Source organism: Mchenga conophoros, linkage group LG8 (genome assembly GCF_057382185.1).
Source record: "Mchenga conophoros isolate Kocher_MC1m ecotype Shallow Benthic linkage group LG8, M_conophoros_male_GT1.1, whole genome shotgun sequence".
Lineage (NCBI taxonomy): Eukaryota > Metazoa > Chordata > Actinopteri > Cichliformes > Cichlidae > Mchenga > Mchenga conophoros.
In genome coordinates, this window is record NC_140533.1 from 22,797,247 (window position 1) to 22,818,885 (window position 21,639).

The 21,639-nt window shown below is 36.5% G+C and overlaps 1 protein-coding gene across 1 annotated transcript; it reads left to right on the plus strand.

The window, feature by feature from the left end:
• The first annotated feature begins 1,724 nt into the window (after positions 1-1,724).
• LOC146568772 (5-hydroxytryptamine receptor 3A-like) lies at positions 1,725-18,491 on the plus strand. The gene is made up of 13 exons (XM_085285061.1): positions 1,725-2,343; positions 2,653-2,745; positions 3,824-4,066; positions 7,491-7,559; positions 8,320-8,483; positions 9,172-9,216; positions 9,370-9,479; positions 10,856-11,025; positions 13,964-14,127; positions 16,167-16,377; positions 16,457-16,621; positions 16,708-16,787; positions 17,007-18,491. The coding sequence occupies exons 3-13, from the start codon at positions 4,030-4,032 to the stop codon at positions 17,232-17,234; spliced, it is 1,443 nt and encodes a 480-aa protein (XP_085141187.1). The 5' UTR covers positions 1,725-2,343; positions 2,653-2,745; positions 3,824-4,029; the 3' UTR covers positions 17,235-18,491.
• The last annotated feature ends 3,148 nt before the right edge of the window (positions 18,492-21,639 follow it).

Consider the following 21,639-nt stretch of genomic DNA (forward strand, 5'->3'; position numbering starts at 1 on the left):
CTAAAATGAAACTTGCTTTCACAACAGCTGCACTTTGTGATTTTGCTCTGGTGAAAAATGTCTGCTGAAATGTCAGATTCTTCTTTAGCTCTTCTACTTCCTGTATTTTCTGCTGCGCATTTAGGTTTTTCAGCTTATCCTGTCTCATAGCAATATATGTTTACAGACATGTATTGCTGTAAACATACAGCAATCTACGTGATTGACAGGTCACGTAGATTGCTGTATGTGCCTTATTTAGCAAGGCACTCATCTTCTTGAAGGTGTGTTTGGGGTTGTTATCATGTTGGAATACTATGGCCTCCAAAAGTTGATTCTGTTCATCTGGATGTAGCTTTTTCAGTGGGAGTAATGTTTCATCACTCATCCAAGTGACTTCTTCAGACTCAGCTGACTGCAGGTTTTCCCAATCTTATAAACAGTATATTTGCATAATGGCTGAAACCAGCCCACTGAAGGAACAATGGGCTGGGAGGTCAGTTCCTTAATCTTAATTATGCAAATTCTCATGACCATTGATCAAAGACCACTGATCAATGGTCATCTTATAATGTGATTGCAGCTATTCCCCAACTCTCTGTGAATGGTACTCATGGCCATTGATCAGTGATTTTTGATGTCTTTATATTTACCATAGTGCCACATTTAGACTTTCCTTTCAGAGGATATTATTAAATCAGGTCAGTAGGAGCAAAGCAAAAGCAAAAAATAAAGAAAATAAAAAAATATTATTTTGTTCTCATGGAAAGTTGTCCACAGTGAGCTAAGTGGAGCCAGAAAATGTCTGAACTGATCCATTTTAAAGTTCTGTACATGCCAGTTCCTTAGGGACTGTTCCATCAATACTGATGATTTTCCATCAGTATCGAAAACCAATTATAAGATAATTGGGATGCTAACCACCGTGGGATGCACGGTGGTTAGCACTGTTGCCGCACAGCAAGAAGGTCCTGAGTTCTATTCCAACATCAGTGTGGAGTTTGCATGTTCTCCCCGTGTCTGCGTGGGTTCCCTCCGGGTACTCCGGCTTCCTCCCACCGTCCAAAGACATGCAGTTTGTGGGGATAGGTTAATTGGATAATCCAAATTGCCACTAGGTGTGAATGTGCGAGTGAATGTGAGTATGAATGGTTGTCTGTCCTTGTGTGTTAGCCCTGTGACAGACTGGCGACCTGTCCAGGGTGTACCCCGCCTCTCGCCCTATGACAGCTGGGATTGGCACCAGCACCCCCCGCGACCCTGAAAAGGATAAGCGGTAGCAAATGGATGGATGGATGGATGTAAAATCTGAACAACAGAATGCAATGATTTCTTAATTTCATAAAGAAAACTTCTTTTATGCACAATAGAAAATGGAACTCTTCAAATATCTAAACAGAAAAAATACAAATTTTATAAAAAAGCATTACCTAATTTTGAGTATGACGGCAGCAACGTGTCTAAAAAGTCGGAAAGGTGCAACAAAAGGCTGGAAAAGTCGTACTCAAAAGAAAAAAACTGGGGGAACACTTTTTGGCAACAGTTAAGTCACACTGGGTATAAAAAGACCATCTTAGTGAATTGAAATATTTTTCTGTTGATTAAGTTCTATCTGTATCTGTGAGTTGTTATAATTGTCCTTTAATATTCATCATTAAATATGGTTGATTAGTATTAAAAGTTTGGTGCTTCAACTCCATTCACTATGTGATTTGTTCTGTAGTGCTGATATGGCAGTTTGGGGTTTTTTGCTTTTCCCAGTAGAATTTTGTAGTTAATGAATTTATTTAAACCAGTTTTATGTTGGTGTAACTAGGAGTACTGAGAATAGATAATATGGCCAGGGTAGGATTTTAGGGTTAGGGTCTTTTTTTTTTAAGAGGTTATGTAACTGAGATTAAACTCTGGGGGAATATTTATGCTTAAATATTTACTGTTGCCAATGTGAAGAAGGAGAGCAGGGTCCTGACCTGGAGATTGCATCCTCAGAGAGTGACATTATGGTTGATTTATTCCAGTTTATTGTGTATGTAACCCAGAGTAAAATCTGTTTTACTAGAATTTAGTAATTTCCTGCACTTATTTCCTGCCATTGGACGCATCACAAATACATGACTCCAACCACATGACTTTGCTCAGCCAATCGGATGGCATGTAGGTCATAGTAAGCCTGTCCCGGCTTTCTCCCGTCAGATGAGTGGAGGCAAGCCAGGTGACAGAGTTGTTGCAGGTTTATATTAGCAAACACTTGCTTTTCCGTTTTAATGCATTTTTTTTTAAACACCAGCTAACTTATTCGATTTGGACGCTGATTATTGTGAGCCAGAGCCACAGTGCTGTTGTGCACTGAACAGAACGGAATTGGTGAGTTTGAACTTTTAATTGACTGTATTGCTACCAGCTGACGCTAATTGGCTGCTGCCGGTCCAGACAATTTGATTTTGATTTTTTATTTGATGATAGTTGTTGAATAACAAATGCTGTGACGCTATATAATATGTATATAGCAGTTGAAATGTTTTAGTTAAATCCTTATTGGTTAAATATACTGTTTGTTTAATTATTTATAAATTGTGTACCCAGGAACAAGAATAACGTAATGTATTTAGCCTAACTGGCTGACATTTTTTTGTATTCTTGTGATTTCTTATTGGCCTTGTTTATTTAATGCAGGCCAGGTGAACCTTTTTGGGTATGAAAAAGGATGGCGAGCCAATGAACGGCTAGGAGCAGGACTCATTCTGCATTGAAGCTTCCACTGGACTGGTAGGAAGCTATCAAAGACGACGCTCTGTCCCGTAATTTCCGAATACACTGATTTCCACAATCATACACACCAGTTCCCCCGTTTATGGACAATAGCGCTTGGACATCTCTCATGGATATTCAGATAAAACTCATGGACTTCAGTGTGGATCAGTGTTTTCGATGTTAACATGTGTTATTTATGGGGAACTTTTTTTGAGAATCTATATTGCTTGGTATAAGCCAGAAGAATTTGCTTAGTTGTCTTTGTGCACCCCCACTGGGTTTTTCTATTAATTAAATAGCTACAGTAGGAATGATTATTTAAGCTTTCATTTTCTTTTCTTAATTTTCTTTGCTTTCGGTTAAATACATGGTACCTGCAAAAGCATTTTGTGTTGTGTGTATTTAATTACTGCCCATCAGCTCCAGTAGCATTCCTAAATCTTCTGATTAATAATAACCTAATATTTCACTCAATACCTAGCCTGTATTAATTCATTAGTGCTTCATCAGTGTTACATGTATTTAAGGGTATTTCACTTAAAAAGCAAGATGCACTGCCCTGACTGCTGGCTGGAGCAAATGGCCCCAAATGTATCTTTCGCTGCAGCTTCTCTCATTGTCATTTTATTTCTTTCTCATCTGAACTCTAAACTCTGATACATACAGAATCAGCTTTTCTTCATGTTTTCGTGCATTGTGTGGTTGAACTTGGCATAACTTTAGACACTGTCTCTATTGGTTGCGGTGAAGTAATACTGCACAGTGGTAAAATGCTCACCCAGTCTAACCTTTACCGCGACATGCATGAGTACCCCTCGCTGGCATGTTTACATTTCCGTCGCACTATGATTGGTTCATTTGGTAACTGGTTTAGGATGGAGCAAGCAATAGAAAAAGAATAGGTTTCAGAGCACAACGTACTGCTTTGTATGTTAAAGGGGCTTTTGAGATTTTGGAGAAGTCATTGATTATACTGAAAGTTTCTTGTAATGAGTTATGTGAATCTGATAGATATAATAAATAATTTGCATGGGACTAATTTTGTCTTGTGAATTCTTGTCTTCTGCTTTATTGCTGCAACAAATGGACAAAGAAGGAGAGAGAAAGTATTCCGGTCTGGTTCCCAGTGAAGTGTCAACCTTTGTATCCCTGCCCACCCTCTGCTGCTGTTTGCTAGATTCTTTGGACAATCCGTTTTTACATTTGCCCCACCCTCGTGAGGCATTGACTTAAATGGAGCAAGAAGCATCTTAAGAACCCATAGAGGACAAGGGTGCATACAGATCTCTGTAAGCAACAATGATCGCTGGTTTCTTCTTTCTGCTCATAATCACGGGTAAGCAAACATTATTATATTTTAATTCAGTTATTTCAGCATTTTATTTATATACAAATATATAAATATTAGGGTTGGGACTCAAAAAAATAATCTGATTAATCGCATTTAATCACAGAAGAGAACCTGCCGCAAAGTGCAAATGTTTTTTTTTCATTTAAAAGGGTTTTAGTGGGCAGTAGAATTAAATAATAGACATAAACATGAATATTTTAAACTCAAGCTCTTTTAATTTCTACATTTAAACTGCATTTCAATTCAAAACAGGGAAAGAAAAATAATATCCCTGTCCCACACTAGGCAGACTTAAAAATAAAATGCTATTTTAAGTACTGTAAGTACATTTTCAAAATGGTATTGTCTTTAAATAATAATAATAATAATAAGGCTAGGCTAAAACAGTGTGATCATGGAAGAATTTAGTACAAAACATAACAAACCCATTGGACTCAAAATACCCCCTTGCTTGTTTACTGTCCATCTCTCTCAGCCAGTTACTTAGGCAAACTAGCATGTTCACATTTTCAGAGCTCAGGGCAGCTCTCCTTTTTGTTACTGTGTGACCTGCAAGTGAGAACAGTCTCTTGCATGGGACATAAATAGCAGGACTAATCAAACGCTTGCGGGCCAGGACAGACACCTGTGGGTGGGTCTCTGCTCGACTGGACTACCACTGCGGTGGGCAGTCTGTCTCGCTGATAGTTGATTCTGCTCTGTACAAACTCAGGGTCCTGTTACACAGGGCTTCCTCATCTAAATCAGAGTCTGGAGACAATGAAGAGAGGAGGCTCTTTGTCTTTGCTGGCTCCTTTGTGGTGGCATCTTTAAAAAGTTCCTGCAGCAGGGCCTCAAGGCTGGTCCAAATCTCTTCTCGCGCTCCCCTTGCAATACACTTTAAATCCTTAAAACGTGGGTCAAGTACAGTGGCTCTTGTGGGTCTTGAGCCACTGATGGTTGGGTGTAGCTAACATTGGGATAGGGAAGGCAGTCTTAAATTTCACCATGTAGTGTGAGTCATCATCAGAGACCTCCATGGTGTCATGCAGGTGGCAGAAAGCAGGTAAAAACACTCCACATGAGACACATGTCTCACCTCCAAGAAGTTCAGTCACTAACCTGTAGTAGACAGTTCAAGAAAGTAATTATTAATCTACACAATAACTGCCACCTATAGAGCTTTTTGAAGAAAAAGTAACAGTAAGTTAAAAGTTTTAATTACCTGAATGGTTACATGAAAGTCATCAGCTTTTTGCGTTTTACCAGCTGTGATGAAGTTATGACTGGCTTTTGTTTGACTAAAGCAGCAAAAACAGCCTCTTGCTGCTTTAGTAGACGAGAAACCATATCCAATTCCACTGTGTGGAAACATCCTTCATGAGTGACTGTCTGTTGCCCCAGTGTTATGTTTATGTTTGGCACAAACCTGTTGCTGGAACAGCCAAGATAATTCTACTACAATGGCAAACGCATTGGACACCAGGCACAACTCTTGCATGAGGGAGATAAACGAGATGAGTGCTGTTCCTGTTGCTCAAACCGCGGTCACTCTCAGTCAGCTCCCCCGCAGCACTGCTCTTTATTAAGGTTACATGAATATTCACAGGTTCATTAACATACAACATCTTACACAGGCATACACATGAACAAAGAGTGCCCGTGTGTGGGTCAAGATATGACCCTGTGATTGACTCCCCAAAGCTGGTGTTAGGAGTCCAGCGGACCACCTACACAAAATGCTCTTATACTTAAACAGATACAGAGTAAGTGTCCTCCCATACCATAAATCAGAAAGAGAAGGTACGACCTCTCTAGGATGTGTGTGTGTGTGTGTGTGTGCGCGCCAGAGTGCTCTGGAATGCAGAGTCTTTGTAGACAACTAAGGATCAGACATCCTATCAATATGCAATCGATTATATATCTCTAAGCATATATGAGTATATGTTTCTAAGCATACATGACAATCCAACAATTTAAATCTGACACCCAGTCTTGCTTGCTCCTGGTGTAGTTATTTCAAGTTACTTTTCTCAAAATTTTGAGTTAATAACTCAAAATTTCAAGTTAGCTCTGCCAGTCAGTAATCTATGTGAATGACGTAATTTTCTTGTTAGACGGAAGGATCTGCCACAGAGGAATGTGCACTCAAAGCCAGATTGTGAGCTACCAATGTATAGCAACAAATTGGTGCTTTCAATAGTATGTTTGCTGATAGTAACACCATGTGAGTCAGCTAATAACACAAGGATTTCATCATTTGTGAAGGTCACACTGAAAATACTCAGCAATTTGTGCATTCATGACTGGCTGTAATGCTGGTAGCTTAGCTGTAGCATTTGTAACTGAGGGCTTCAGCGTCCGGGTAAAAAGGAAATGACGCAATTCGCGTAGATTACTGATTTGCAGTGTTAATACAAAATTGAGTTAAGGATTTTTTTTTTTTTTAATTTAGTGGTGGAAACGGGCTTCCATAGCATGTAAAGTGCAATTAAATGCATTTTTGTTTTTTTTTTTTTGTTTTTTTTTTTTTTTACACCAATGTTTGTTTGTTTTTTAATTTTGCCTTCATTAACAGAATTCAGACAAGATTTTATGTATTTACTCTTTTGGAAATCTGAATTGAAGGACTTCAGTTGTTTAAACTGGTATGAGATCTTATATTTTACTAACTGAATCAGTCAAAATATTTAACAGTTGTAATATAGATTTGATCTAGTTTATCTATCTGGTTGAAGAATATTGAGTAAAACACAACTAAATATTTCCGGATGAAACAGTTTGCAGACACTATGGCACAAAACAGACAGACGGACACCTAGTCAACTGTTTATTTGTATTAGCAACGCAATACTAATCAACTGGATTGGTCAAAGGAAATAGGACGCTGGGCTGAAAAACAGGACTCTGGTTGGTATCTGCCAGCCAAAAGTAAAGCTGATCTAAATACAGCAAGGTGTAGCATGCAGAAGGAAGCCACTGTGGAGAGAAATATAGGAAGTAGAGAGCAGAAATGAGAACAGAAACAGGTGTTGCAAGAGGTCTGGATGGCATCAGCTTGTGGCTGTGTAAGGGTTGAAGTGACATCTCAAGTACAGTATAAGTCTTCCTGTGAGTTCTTTTGTTACTGATTCCTCAGGACACTATAATATGTTATTGCTTATATATGTCCAGCGGTTGCTGTTTATTAAAATTCCCAGGTCTGTTTCCAAATCTTGAAATTTTTGGTTTGGTTGTTTGAGCCTTTCCATTTGGCCGAGTCACTTATTTATTTTAATTGTAAGCTGAAAATCTATTTAATTGTTTTTGTTTTTTTTTTAGGTTTGTTTTTCTCATCATGTGTTCTTTCAGTTCATCTATTATTATAACCAACACTTATGCACCTAATTTTGTACATATGTATAACTTCTTTTATGTTCTTTCATGTCAGGTGGATATGTCTCCAATGTAGAGCTACCAGATGCTGATAAGCAAAAAAGCAATGGGACAATTACTGGAGGTATTATTAATTTATTCTCTCAAAGCTTATTCGGTGGATTTCAGTTAAATTTGGCTTAAATAAACATGGATATGCAAAAACAGTATGTATATGACACATTTACTGTTTTTCCATTGTCATGTCTATGTCCCTGAGTTTATAAAGTGTATTTTTTTTAACAAAGGAACAAATGGTATTAACATACAAACATGTGACAAAGAAACCTGATACATTAAACCTTAGAAATGAAAGATGTTGTAGATGCTGTATCTTTTATTTTTAAGGTGTAACATAACAAAAAAAGAAAAATCATATAGTCCATACCAGGTTCTAACGTTAATTAAACAAAACATCAGATGAACAAAAGCACATGACATTACACCATATTCTGCTAACTATGAGGTCTGCCATAATGTATATCATGCCTTCCTGAGGTGATTGATCTAAAATATAAAACAATTTTATAAAGAGTACGTTACATGTATTCTACGTCCCATTTTTAATATTGACTGATAAGATAAACATTGCAGACATGGCCTGTTAGTCAACAAAAAGTTCTGTGCATATCAAAAGGTTCTAAATTGGTGCCTACTGCCATTTCTCAGGAATACTGCATTAGTGCAGATGTACATTAGCTTTGATGGATGTAAGCAGCCAGTGAGCATGTTTTTTGTTTTTTGTTTTTTTAAATTTAAAATCAGGAATGAAAAGCACAGACATTGTTTCTTGTTATTTCCTAAAATAAATCTCTAATGGAGAATGCATTTTGATATCATTTCAGATAACGAAGATGAAGAGGAGAAAGTCTGTAATTTTCAGGATATTGTCAATCACCTGAATCTGAAAAAAGACGAACTTAAATACACTATGAGCCGGCCCATTATAAACAACAAAAATTATACAGAAGTGTTTATTACAATAAGACTCTATGCCATCTTAGATATGGTAATTTGTTTGGGTATTCTTTTATTATTAATGACAATTAATTAATTAGTTTTCTTGCTCATGAAACATAATGTCACAGCACTCATCCACAAAAGAACAACTCATTATTATTGTTATTATTACTTACTCTGGCTTGTGTTTCTTGCCACGACCCGTTTTTCTGTTTGTAACTTACAGTTTCTTACATCAGTGCTGTTTCATTTTTATTTAGGTATTTTTTTTGTTTTAGTTTTTTCTGAGACATTTATTTGACACACAGTACAGAGATATAGGTTGAGTTATGACTCCATGCTAATACATGACAGGTATCACTGGATTACTTCTGCTGAAGAAATCTTGAAAAAATTTTAAGCACTACTGTCCATCACTTCCAATCAGACATGATATATGTAGTTAACTGTCTTTGGTTCATGTCTTTATAATATTATTATTATTATTATTATTATTATTATTATTATTATTATTAGTAGTAGTAGTAGTAGTAGTAGTAGTAGTAGTAACAATAATTATATTGCTGCATGAGGAGTTGGCTTGGAGGCAGCTTGGACTTCAGCAGAAACTGTCTATTTACCAGCAAAGGATAACTGCTGAGGCATTAGCTGATATGAGTTAACATTAGCTAACCTGCCTGTTGAGCTTGACATGTGTCTGCCTCAATAAACACTATGTTCAAATTCTTTATTTACAGAGAGAAATTGACCAGACCTTAATTACTTACATTTGGGTTGATTTGGTGAGTTTTCTCTTAAATATATCATAGGTATATATGGTTTTCTCTGTATTGTTAAAATTCTATACTACTATTACTATACTATTTTTTTTTTCTTCAATTATTTTATGTTTTTCATCATCTCATCTCTTTGCCTTTTTGTACCCTTGAGTGTAGGCTTGGCTCAATGAGTACATTAAATGGAAACGAGATGATTTCTGTGGAATTGAATACATAACAATTCCTACTTCATATCTGTGGATACCAGATATAACTATTGAAGAGATGTAAGTTTGACATATGCAATATGCCCATAAACTCACTCACATATAGTCATTTTATAATCATATTTATAAATATATGCTACTGTAAAAACCATAGGGTGACAGAAAATGTTTTCCTTATTGTAATTCATGAAATAATTTACAAATTGAAGAAGGAAAAATAGCAAAGACATGGTTAGAAATAACCATTTTTACTTAAAATAACTTTATTCAAACAGAGTCAGAGGATGTGAGCAATTATCAGCTGTCTGTTGAATTTATAGGTAATTCATCTCAAGCTGTTTTGAAGCACCTTTCACAAGTTGGATTGGTTTAATAGGCAGTTCACACACTATATTGCCAAAAGTATTAATATCATCCAAATCACTGAACTCAGTTGAGCCAATAACTTCCATTGCCATGTGTGTAAAAATAAATAAATAAATGAAGCAACTAAACAAGCAGACTGTTTCTAATCTGCTCTGATGAACTCGGTGAATTTCACCATGGTACCATAATAGGATGCCACTTGTTCAACAAGTCCAAATGAAACTTGCTTGCTACTAATTAATCCCCAGTCAACTGTATTATAACAAAGTAGGAACGACTGTAACTAAAATCACATAGGGAGGGGAGGTAAGCAGATGCTGAGGCACGTAGTGCGCAGATGTCACAACCTTTTATGCACATTAAATTGCTACAGACCTCCATACTTCATGTGGCCTTCAGCAAAGCTCAACAACAGAGCTTTCCAGTTGCTGCTTCCAGCTCAGCACAAACACAGGCAGCTCTCCTGTCGGGTCCCGGCATCCTTTCGAAATGGGAAAGGTATGACCAGGTGATGGAGAATAGCTGTGTGCATCAGCCTCCTCTGACACCACACCCCGAACCCACCCCTCTTTTGAACTTAAAAAAAAAAAAAAAAAAAAAAAAAAAAAAATATATATATATATATATATATATATATATATATATATATATATATATATATATATATATATATATATATATATATATATATATTTCAACAAAATCTATTACAATTGGATTTTAAATCATATTGGATCATATAATGAAAGACTATTCAGCATACAAAAGCAATGACAAAATATAACACATCTGTCTCTACTGCAATAGATCCAAAGACTGGTTGGAGGATGTGTTTGTGTCAGAAAGGGGGGGATTTTCTTGTAAAATAAAGAAGGGCCTAGCAAAAACTAAGTTTGGGAACCACTGGCCTAGTCAATGGTATCTCTTCACCTCTAGTACTAGCAGGTTTTACTAAGATAAAATAAGATATAGCTGCAGACATAATAAATAGTCATTTATAGCATGATGCAAACTGTTTTCCATAGTATGATAATACATTGTTTTCATTACAAACATATTCTTTTATACAGGACAGAAAAAGACAAAGCGTCTCCGAGTCCATATCTCAGCATATATCACAATGGTCGGGTTGAGTTCAGGAATGACCAGGTGGTGCTAAGCACCTGCAAGATGCATGTTTACAAATTTCCTTTTGACACCCAGAGCTGCAACCTCTCCTTCAAGTCTATCTTTCACGATGGTGAGTCCATAACAGTTTCTGTTTACATGTCCTTTGTATGGTCTTAAAAGCACAACATTAGATATTTTAACATATACTGCCCGGCCAAAAGGAGGGGCTCTAATTTTCTGTTTCTGCTTCGATGATCTCATGCATAATTTCAGGAAGGTTATCCAATGCCAAAAAACTAATTTTCATCCAAATTTGCACATATTTTGGGCCAACATCTTATTTTGATGATGTTAGAATTGGACAACTGTGTGAAAAGGAATTGGGAATTTCCAAAGAGTCACATGAAACCCTGGAGCTGCTATAGAGAGCCGTACACGTAAGCTGGATCCAGTTCTGTTTAATATTAGTTTTATCTTGTTAAAAACTCCCATTAGAAAGATTGGATGTTGCAAGTAAGCAATAAAATTTGAAATAGGCATTATACAAATGCTGGGATTTAATCAATATTCCACACAACAACTAAACAGAATGAGCATGTTTTTATAACATTTTAACTTTTAACTTTAGTGATATTGCTGTTTTTCTTGTAGTTGAATTAGCTGATCTGCAGTTTTTTACTGAGTTTGGATAAGAACTTTAAAGTCAGGTTAAGTGTCTGAGGTAGTGATGTGTCGGTCGCGAACGAAATGGCTCTTAGAGCCGGCTCCTTATCGCAAGCCGTGTTTTTTGGTTTTTTTTTTTTTCCCTTCTCTCACCCTCTCTCACACACTTTTTTTCCGCTTCACTCAGCATGTGAGCCTTGTGCTTGCGCTGGGAAGAGGGGGGGAGGGGCGGTAGTTACACTCGCAGTAGCACAGGAACAGAGCGGGAGGGAGAGAGAAAGGGAGCCAGGGACAACAACGCAGTGTTGCCAACTTAGCGACTTTGTCGCTATATTTAGCGAGTTTTCAGACCCCTTAGCGACTTTTTTCTAAAAAAAAGTCGCTAATAAAAGACGTGAAAGCGCGTATCGCTTTTACTCTCAACAAGCAGTGGGTGCTGTAACGCAGTCAGTTCTTCTTTTACTCTTATGCTGTTTTGTGGATCACAAGGTTTAAAACTACTTATAAACACACACACACACACACACACACACACACACACACACACACACACACACACAAAGTAACTCCACCAGAGTGCCTATTTCGGATCACTTTTGCCGGTCCAAGCCCGGGTAAAGGAGCAGGGTTGGAATTGTGGCATTGAATAAACAATAATTGCTAAAAGAAATTTAGTATATTTACGGTGGCCCCTAGAGACGTGTTTTGTCTCTAGGGGCCACCGCAAATATTTATATATAAACATATATAAATAAAACCAGGGGGTTTTTTGGGTTTTTTTTTTTTTTTTAAATTTTGCATTAGTAATTCCTTTTGTGCATAATTTTATATTATTGTTAATAATAAATTAATTAACGCAACAAAAAAACCTGAAGAGCTGGTTCGGAGCCGAAAGAGCCGGCTCTTTTTAGTGAGCCGAGCCGAAGAGTTCTCTAAACAGAGCTGGAAATCCCATCACTAGTCTGAGGTGGAACTGCGAGACAGTGGACAAGTAATCATCAATGAGTGCATCTGTCTGGATTCGTTAGGTTGCATCTGCTTCAAAAGTGAGACATTTTCCCTGAAACAATTAATAACTCCAACATAACAATCACAAGCGTTTATGGCTCAAACACAGATGACCGACCACACATTCTATCATAACTTCTTCACATCATTACAGGATTTCTCCACATCTGCCATAATCATAGGTGGAAACTTAAACACAGTTATCAACCCAACAACAAACTCACATCATACCCAAAACTGGCATTCAGCCCCAATCATACCATAGCATACCAGCTTTATTTATAAATCACTTTAATATAAAGCCAGGGTTCACAAAGTGCTGTACATATACAAATAGCATAAACAAAATAAAATAAAACATGTTAAAACAAGTTGATAAAACAAGTTGAGTCAACCCCTTAAAGAGTGCCAAAGGCTTCAGCAAATAACTATGTTTTAAAAAGAGTTTTAAACTCAGAAACAGAAGAGGCCTGCCTAACGTGCAAGGGCATTTCATTCCACAACTTTGGAGCAGCTACAGCAAAGCCATGGTCACCTCTAAATTTATACTTATTTTTTGTTACCTTAAGGAGCTGCTGATTGGTGGACCTAAGGGAAGGGGCGTAGTGTTGGGGAGTAACAGAATACATGTACCAGTGTTACGTATTTAAAGTACAAAATATGATTAACTGTATTCCGTTACAGTTACCGTTTAAAAGGGTAGTATTCAGAATACAGTTACTTTGTTGAAATAAAGGGATTACATGACGGTCTTTTCCTGTTTCATATGTTAGGCTATGCCCTCTCTATTGTTGGTAATTCCACGCTGGTGGAAAACCCAAAAAAAACATGTATTACAGTGGCTTGCAAAGGTATTCGGCCCCTTTGAACTTTTCCACATTTTGTCACATTACAGCCACAAACATGAATCAATTTTATTGGAATTCCACTTGAAAGACCAACACAAAGTGGTGCACACGTGAGAAGTGGAACGAAAATCATACATGATTCCAAACATTTTTTTTACAAATGAATAACTGCAAAGTGGGGTGTGCGTAATTATTCAGCCCCCTGAGTCAAAACTTTGTAGAACCACCTTTTGCTGCAATTACAGCTGCCAGTCTTTTAGGGTATGTCTCTACCAGCTTTGCACATCTAGAGACTGAAATCCTTGCCCATTCTTAGATTAGATGGACAGTGTTTGTGAACAGCAGTTTTCAGATCTTTCTCAATAACATCACACTAACATCAATACCAAAGCAACAGTTAGAACAACAGAATCTTAGACACCCCACCTACCCCAGAATAAGAAAGAGCACTACAAAAAATGTAAAACAATAAAGCACTTATTCCTTGTTGGTCTGCTCACATTTATATTATTTGTCCTTTATCACATTTCTTTTTATATTCAATTTCAGATAAAGAAATATATTTGCGGAACAACTCTATTGACAATTCAACGGTCACAGAATTGTCTCGTAAGATGATGCACACGCAGTATGAGTGGCTGTTCATCGACATGTCAGTCAACAACGAAGTTGTTGAAGGTTATGGATTCAATCAAACTGTGGTCATTTACACTGTAAGTATTTCTGAAAACAGAAAGGAAAACTCGTTCTTTTCCCTTTATCCATCTACTCTAGCCACCTGGTTTCAGGTCAAGCACTCAAGTTTTTTCCACAGCAGGTGATGGATGTGCTGAACCATGCTGCTGTGTTTGGCCCAGTTCAGTTGTAGGGCAATCTTTGAGTTGCCAAGTTTGCAGTGGACAATATGCTATGATGTACATCAATTAAAATAATTTTTATTCATCAGATTTATCAGCCGTATCATTTAGTTATCATAATTTGCAGTATATATTTAGGAGTGTGTAGGATCAGGTGGTCTCGTTGATTTTAACCATTGATATCAACGCGTTATCATTGTTAATGTGAGGTTTAAAGGACTTGTATTCAGCTTTAATGGAAGATAAGTCAGGTTTTACTTTTGATACTTTATACTTGGTTTTTAAATAACAGTTTTATTTGTAGTGATATTTTTCACAGTGTTGTTTATTTCCTAAAGGAGTGGTTTGAATTCCTACACCACTTGTCTCTGACAGCTAATAGCAAATATTTTTTGGTAATATATCAGATATTTATTTAACTATAGAAGTACTTTTTTGCAATTTTTCAGCCAGGAAGGAGTGCATGACGGTGAAGAAGTCCATGTAGAGTGCAGCAATAATTTGTCAAATGTCACTGCACGCCACTGCCTTATATACAGTTGTGTTCAAAATCATAGTAGTGTATGTTAAAATGTGAGTAAAGTTTGAAATCCATATATATTTTTTTAATTTCCCTTCATTTGTAACACTGCACATTATATTTTTCATCAAAACATGAAGGAAAAAAGTATCAATATTTCAATTACTTGTCTGCATTTTTTCATTACAAACTCAAATATTTACTCAAAGTGGAAAAAATGTTAAGATTTAGCCTTCCTGTGTATCACTAAACTAATATTTAGTTGTATAACCACTGTTTTTGAGAACTGGTTCACATCTGTGCTACATGGAGTCGATCAACTTCTGGCACCTGTAAACACGTACGCCAGCCCAGGATGATTTGACAACCTTCCACAATTCCTCTACATTTCTAGGTTTTGCCTCTAAAACTGCATTTTTAATGTCACTCCACAAGTTTTCTTTTGGATTAAGGTCCGGGGATTGGGCTGGGCACTACATAACCTTAATTTTGTTGGTCTGGAACCAAGATGCTGCTCACTTACTAGTGTGTTTGGGGTTGTTGTCTTGTTGAAACACCCGTTTCAAGGGCATTTTGTCTTCAGCATAAGGTAGCATGACCTCTTCAAGTATTTTGATATAAGCAAACTAATCAATGATCCCTGGTATGAGATAAATAGGCTCAACACCATAGTAAAAGAAAAAGCCCCTTAAGTTTTTTCCCACATCTCTCTGGTTTGGCTTTCTATTTTAAAGCATTGGAGATCATTTTAGCTGAGCAGCCTAGCATTTTCTGCACTTCTTTATATGTTTTCCGCTCTCCAATCAACATTTTGATTAAAGCATGCTGTTCTTCTGAACAATGTCTGGCACAACCCATCTTTCTAAGGTTTTCAGAGAATATTGCATGTGCAACATGTGCTGGCTTCATCCTTAAATAAGGGCCACATGAATGACACCTGTTTCTTCACATAATGAATGACCTCACTGGTTGGACTCCACACTGCTATTATTGTGAACACGGCCCTTTCACTTAATTATTCAATTGCACAGACTCAGGTGCATTCATATTGTGAATGTTGAGTCTGTTGGTTTCTCTGACTCTACTCACCTACTGGTAAATTATTTGCCATGTAATAAAATGATTCCTATCAAAAACACTGATCTGATTCATCATGTTGGACTGCTATTATTTTGAACACAACTGTACATCCTGTGGTGGTGTTACAGACACCCAAAACAACATTAATAATGCTGCATGGTTTGGCACATTTACACCACCCAAAACTTCTCACTTAACTCCTTTCTCTTTACTATTTGAATACAAATTCACATAATACTTCTTTGAGTGTAAATCTGTCTATTGTGCCTAACCACCTGGGGAAACAAATTCACAGATTACCATGAAGAGGAGGTCTGTCCTCTACGTTGCCAATTTCATCCTGCCAGTGCTCTTCTTCTTGCTTCTGGACTTATCCTCCTTCCTCATCTCAGACACTGGGGGTGAGAAACTCGGCTTCAAGGTCACTGTCTTGCTTGCTGTCACAGTGATGCAGCTTCTTCTCAATGAGATTCTGCCGAGCTCTTCAGACAGTATTCCACTTATAGGTAAGGAAGCGTGTTTGACTGCACATATAGTCAATACTTATTTGTCCACAAATTTAATAATACTGTCTGCCCTCCTCAGCTGTCTACTGCATTGGAATTTTTGCTCTGATGCTGCTCAGCCTCCTGGAGGCAATTTTGGTCAAGCATCTGATTGAAAAGGAAGATGAGACGGATGGAGACCGAAGCCTGGGGGAGAACTCTGGGAACAACCAGGGCGGCCACAACTTCTACAGCTGTTTTAGAGGTGAGCTTAATCATAGCAAACATTCCACAAATCTGCATGCAGTTTTAGTTGTGTTGCATTAATCTTTATGCCTAATGTTTTTCCAGAGATTAGGAGACTCAGTCACCACGCCTCTGTTGATGAGGTATCTTCTCATGAAACACCATCTGTGTCTCTGTCCCGAAAGGTTGGGAAAAAATGCACATTTTTTTTCTCTTTTCAGAAACTCCAGGAAGGGATGTTTGCATTGCAGAGATTATCCTGTATCTTAAACTGTATATCGGAAGCAAACATTTTTTTATTAAATCAATGTAGAAACAAACCAGTGTGTCAAATGTTAAAGCTATCATGAACCTTATTGGCCTAACATCTTGTTGATTGCCTTTCTACAAAACCACTCTTTCAGGGCAGCAGCAGTATACTGACAGAGGTGTCCTTTGCTCTGGAAAAAGTCTCAGATGAGCTGCAGGAGACAAGGAAAACAATGACTTTGCTCAGCAGCAACAGGAAGTCTGGATACTGGACCAGAATGGCTAAAAAAGTCAACAAGATTTTCCTAATTTTTTATTTGACTGCAGTCACTGTGTTCTTAGCATATATGGTTTCATTGTGGAACAGTGCTGAGGGTAAGTAGGGCTAAAGTTAAAAAACCTAAAAGAACTAAAGCAAAAAAGAAAACACACAAACGTATTTCTTACTCTGTGTTATATATTTGCAGTTAATTTCTATTTGTCCGAAACAAAAACATTTTAGAAACCAGAAAAAATTTCTGAAATTGTACTCTGATCTCGAGTGTTAGGAGTGTTGTGATCAGTGTCAGGTCATAGTCAAAAAAGTAATGTATTACATATATTACCCAGAACACTTTTCTTAAAAGTAATGCAATAAATTACTCCAATTATTCTTAAAAGTAATGCAATAAATTACTCCAATTAGAAAATAATTAATTATACTGGCATTAACATTATTTTCACCTTATTCTGTAAAATAACCTGAAACAAACGTTCATAATAACCATTTAAAAGTATAAACTGAGTCTACAGTCCACCACAGCAACACAAATCCCTATCGCGACAAGGACGCACATATGATCTTTCTCTTAGTATTTAGGTATGAACACAAAGCTGACAGTACAAGCAAAGATGAAAACCAGCACAAAAATTGTTAAAAACAAAACAAAAAACCATCGCCACAGTGATTCTAGAATTCAGAGAAAAAAGTACGCATTGTTTCACGATTTATAAGATGGAGCATTAGTTGTATATTCATAGTTTATTATTTAAGTGTAGCTCCTGACCTGATGCTTCCTTGTACAGTTTGCCCTTGTTGAGTTTGAGTGTATTAGCTAGTTCCAGTTTTATTTTTCCTACTTTATTTATTCTTGTGGTATTGTGTTTAGTTCCCTTCCTGTTTCCACTCTCTGTATTTGCAGTGTATTTATAACCTTACCCTTTCTTTGATTTCTATTAGAGTATTTTGTATCAGTATACTACCCAAAGAGCTTTATTTGTCTAATTAACATAGAAAAAATCACATCATTTAGTGGTCATTAAAGTGTGTTCAGATTTATTTATTTATCACATTTAATATATTTAACTTATTGATGATGATTTATCTCATAAATTGTGAAACAATGCTGACTTTTTTTCTTGGAATTCTGGATGAAAAAGACGTCCCCACTTTTTGTTTTGTTTTTTCCAATGTCTCCAGTTCTCTTTTGTACATAAGCTGGTTTTAAAAGTTAAACAATTCTAAAAAGTTCTAAATCACTAGTTTCAGCCTATCTGAATAAAAGACTGAGTATAACATGTTCTAATATGCTAGTGCTTTCTCAATAGAGAACACAGGACATAATGTTCAAAGTGAAAATATAGCAGATTGTTATTGTTACATATTTATTACAATATTATTAGAAGAAAATTAGCCTTTTCTTTTACAATTGTAAGAGAAAAGGCTAATTTTCTTCTAACAATATTGTAATAAATATGTAACAATAACAAACAAAACATACGTATACGTAACAATTACACATCAGTCATATAAAAAGGTTCTGTTCAAAATGAATCATAGGTGTTTTCATACTGGCTTTGGCCAAACTTTCCTTGAGCAGTGTCTTTGCATGTTTTATGTACTTGTATACATGTATCCCATAGTCCTTAATTATGTGTCTGTTTCCAGTAGTATGTTTAATATACTCATCTTAAGGATATAATAAAAGGGTATGATAATATTCACTTGATAAGAAATATACACACTGTTGATGTTCTTTTACATACATAATGAATATGTTTAAAGTATACTGTACTGGAAGTTTAGGCTTTTAATAAACAATTAAACATAAATACGTGGCAATATGAAGTAATGTACTTGTGTGTGCTGTATATCCTTCATTTACATGTGCATCCTACTAGAACATTGCAGTAAACGTTAGAAACATCTTGCTGCTCCTTTCATTGTATATTTTTGTGTGTGTGTGGCACAACCAACAGATTTAGAGTAATTAGAGTGTAAATTTCCATGAAATGAGGTGCTGCAGGTAAAGGCAAGTTTTTAAACACACAAATTGCATAATTCCTCCAAACTTAACTACCTTTCGTAGCAGTACATCCTGGTTTGAATCGAGGTGATGAAGAAAACGTTCATGTTCTCCCGGCTGCTCTGCTTGGAAAGTGACAGTATCATGGAGTGAGTGAGTGTCCGCTGAGTCTATGGTAGCCTGATTGTTCTATCATGTACTAATAGAATGATGGACTCACTCATAGGACACTGGGAAAAGGTTAACACAAGTTTATTTACAGAATGTGATGCGGAAAAAACTAAACTAGAAATGCACCGTCTCTAATGCTGTGGGTTGGAGGGCAGAGGAGATGCATCTCAGACAGAAAAAAATACAGGACAGTTTTCCAAATCTTTAATGAATGTATGGTTTTATGATAAAAGGCAAACATTTTCAAATGTGACAGCTTTTACATACTGTGTTCATGGATGTATTGTAGTAGGACATGAAGAGGCTTGGTGTGACAAGAGGATGCTAAGGATAGAGGTCCACATTTAGAGGTGCAACCTGCCCACCAAGTCTATTGTTACGAAATAAAAACTGTGTGTGTGACGTATAGCAGAACTATAGATATGTAGTTTGCCTGGCAAGGCTTTCAGAACTGGGGAACGTCTTCGCAGAGACGAAGACGTACCCCTGTCGCCAAAAGAATTCAAAAGAACGGAATTTAATACTATCCAGCAGTGGTGAGCCCATAATATGTTCTGTTTGCATGTGTTTTTCATGGTTTCTTAATCACATCTTCATATATCATGACATTGTTTATCTTACAGATGGAATATGAGTTAGAATTAGAATTCATTCAGATTTACCTGCTTAGAGCCTCGTCACATGATGCTGACGTAGACACAGCACAAGTGGTTATTCATCACCATGACAAAGAAATTATACCTGAACCCCCAATTCTGCCATTAGCCACATTTGTTCACACCCTACCAAGTTGTGATCACACATATTTCCAATTTAACCTTCATAATGAAAACAAGTTGCTAACAAAAGTTGCTATAATTTAAGTTAATTTGTTTATCCATTTTCTTCTTATTCAATTCAGGATTGTAGGCAGGCTAGTATTTAAATCCTTAAATACATCAAGGTGATGAATTCATGGATTGTAGGTGTGACGGCCAGTTGAAGGATGGGAAAGAGCCAGTCCATCTCTCCACCTAAGAAAGAGGCAAGAGAGATTAAACAAAAGGAAATAAAACCAGCCTGTCTAGAAAAGTCTATTCATTTTACAGACAAGCTGCGCTCATAAAATTTTCATACTAGCTCTCACAATGGAATTATCTTGTTATTATTAAACCACCAGCTTCTACCTGAATAAAAAAAACTTATAGGCAATTAATTTAGGTAAAAATCAGATAACTGCAAAGGTAAACAGCTAAAGGTAATATGTCTATCTGCCAGGTCATTTTTATTATAACTGCTTCGTATTTTAATGTTGAAACAACACTGCACTGCTTGCCACAGGAGTCACTTTTGCTTCCAGCAGCATGCAAGGGGCTGAGTACTGTATGACAGCTGCTTATTCAGTTCTACTCCAGGCTTTTTTGGTTTTGTTTTTACTTCAGTATAATGTGTCATTAATTCATTGTAAAATGACATTCTGTAAAAATACAGTACAGTGTACTGTATAAATGTGAAGGAATTTTCTCTGTTAATTATCTACAGGTATTGTATTTCTTAAATATTGCATTGCGGTAGCAAACCCCGAAAGGAGGCAAAAGTAAGAGGGAGGCCAGCCATTGCACTGACAGGCTTCATTTTAGTGCTAAATATTAAAGCTTTTATTAAAATAACGTTTTGTTTTTTTTTCAAAAGACTCAGTGTTTTTATTTAGAAATAATTGTTAATATCTTTGTTAACTGGATCTGCCAGATAAGTCTGGAATATTTTGCTGTCTCTTTTTGAAAATAATCATGATTTAAGTTTAATATGACTTAATCTTTCCATTCTAGCCAATAATACAGTTTTTTTATTTTATTGTTTATGATACCCCTAGTTTTAGCCGTGAGAGGCTGGTGTTCAGTCATTTTAGCATACAACTCAGAGTAGCATACATTGCATTAATTCGCATATGCATTGTACAATAATTTCACCATGTCAATAGGAGCTATCAGTTCGGCATACAGATGACAGAGAGTAAGTAAATTATGTTTATTTTAATATAGGCACATTCTTCTTTGACTTGACAGAACACTGGATAAAGCGCAGTATTCATAAATACTATATTTAGCTGCCTGCTTCTCTCTGGGCTTTAAACAGCTTTGACTGCTAGTTGGCTAATGAGCTAAAGTCAGTGTTGTAGATCAGTGTTTCCCAACCACTTGTTGTGCCGTGAGAAATGATCAGGTGTGCCGTGGAACATTACCTCATTAACTATTAATACTTATAGCAAAACCACTCACTGAGTTTGCAAAACTAAAAGCACAAACACTGCTTTGCACTCAGTTTGCCGTTTTGTAACACACACTTTGCAAAA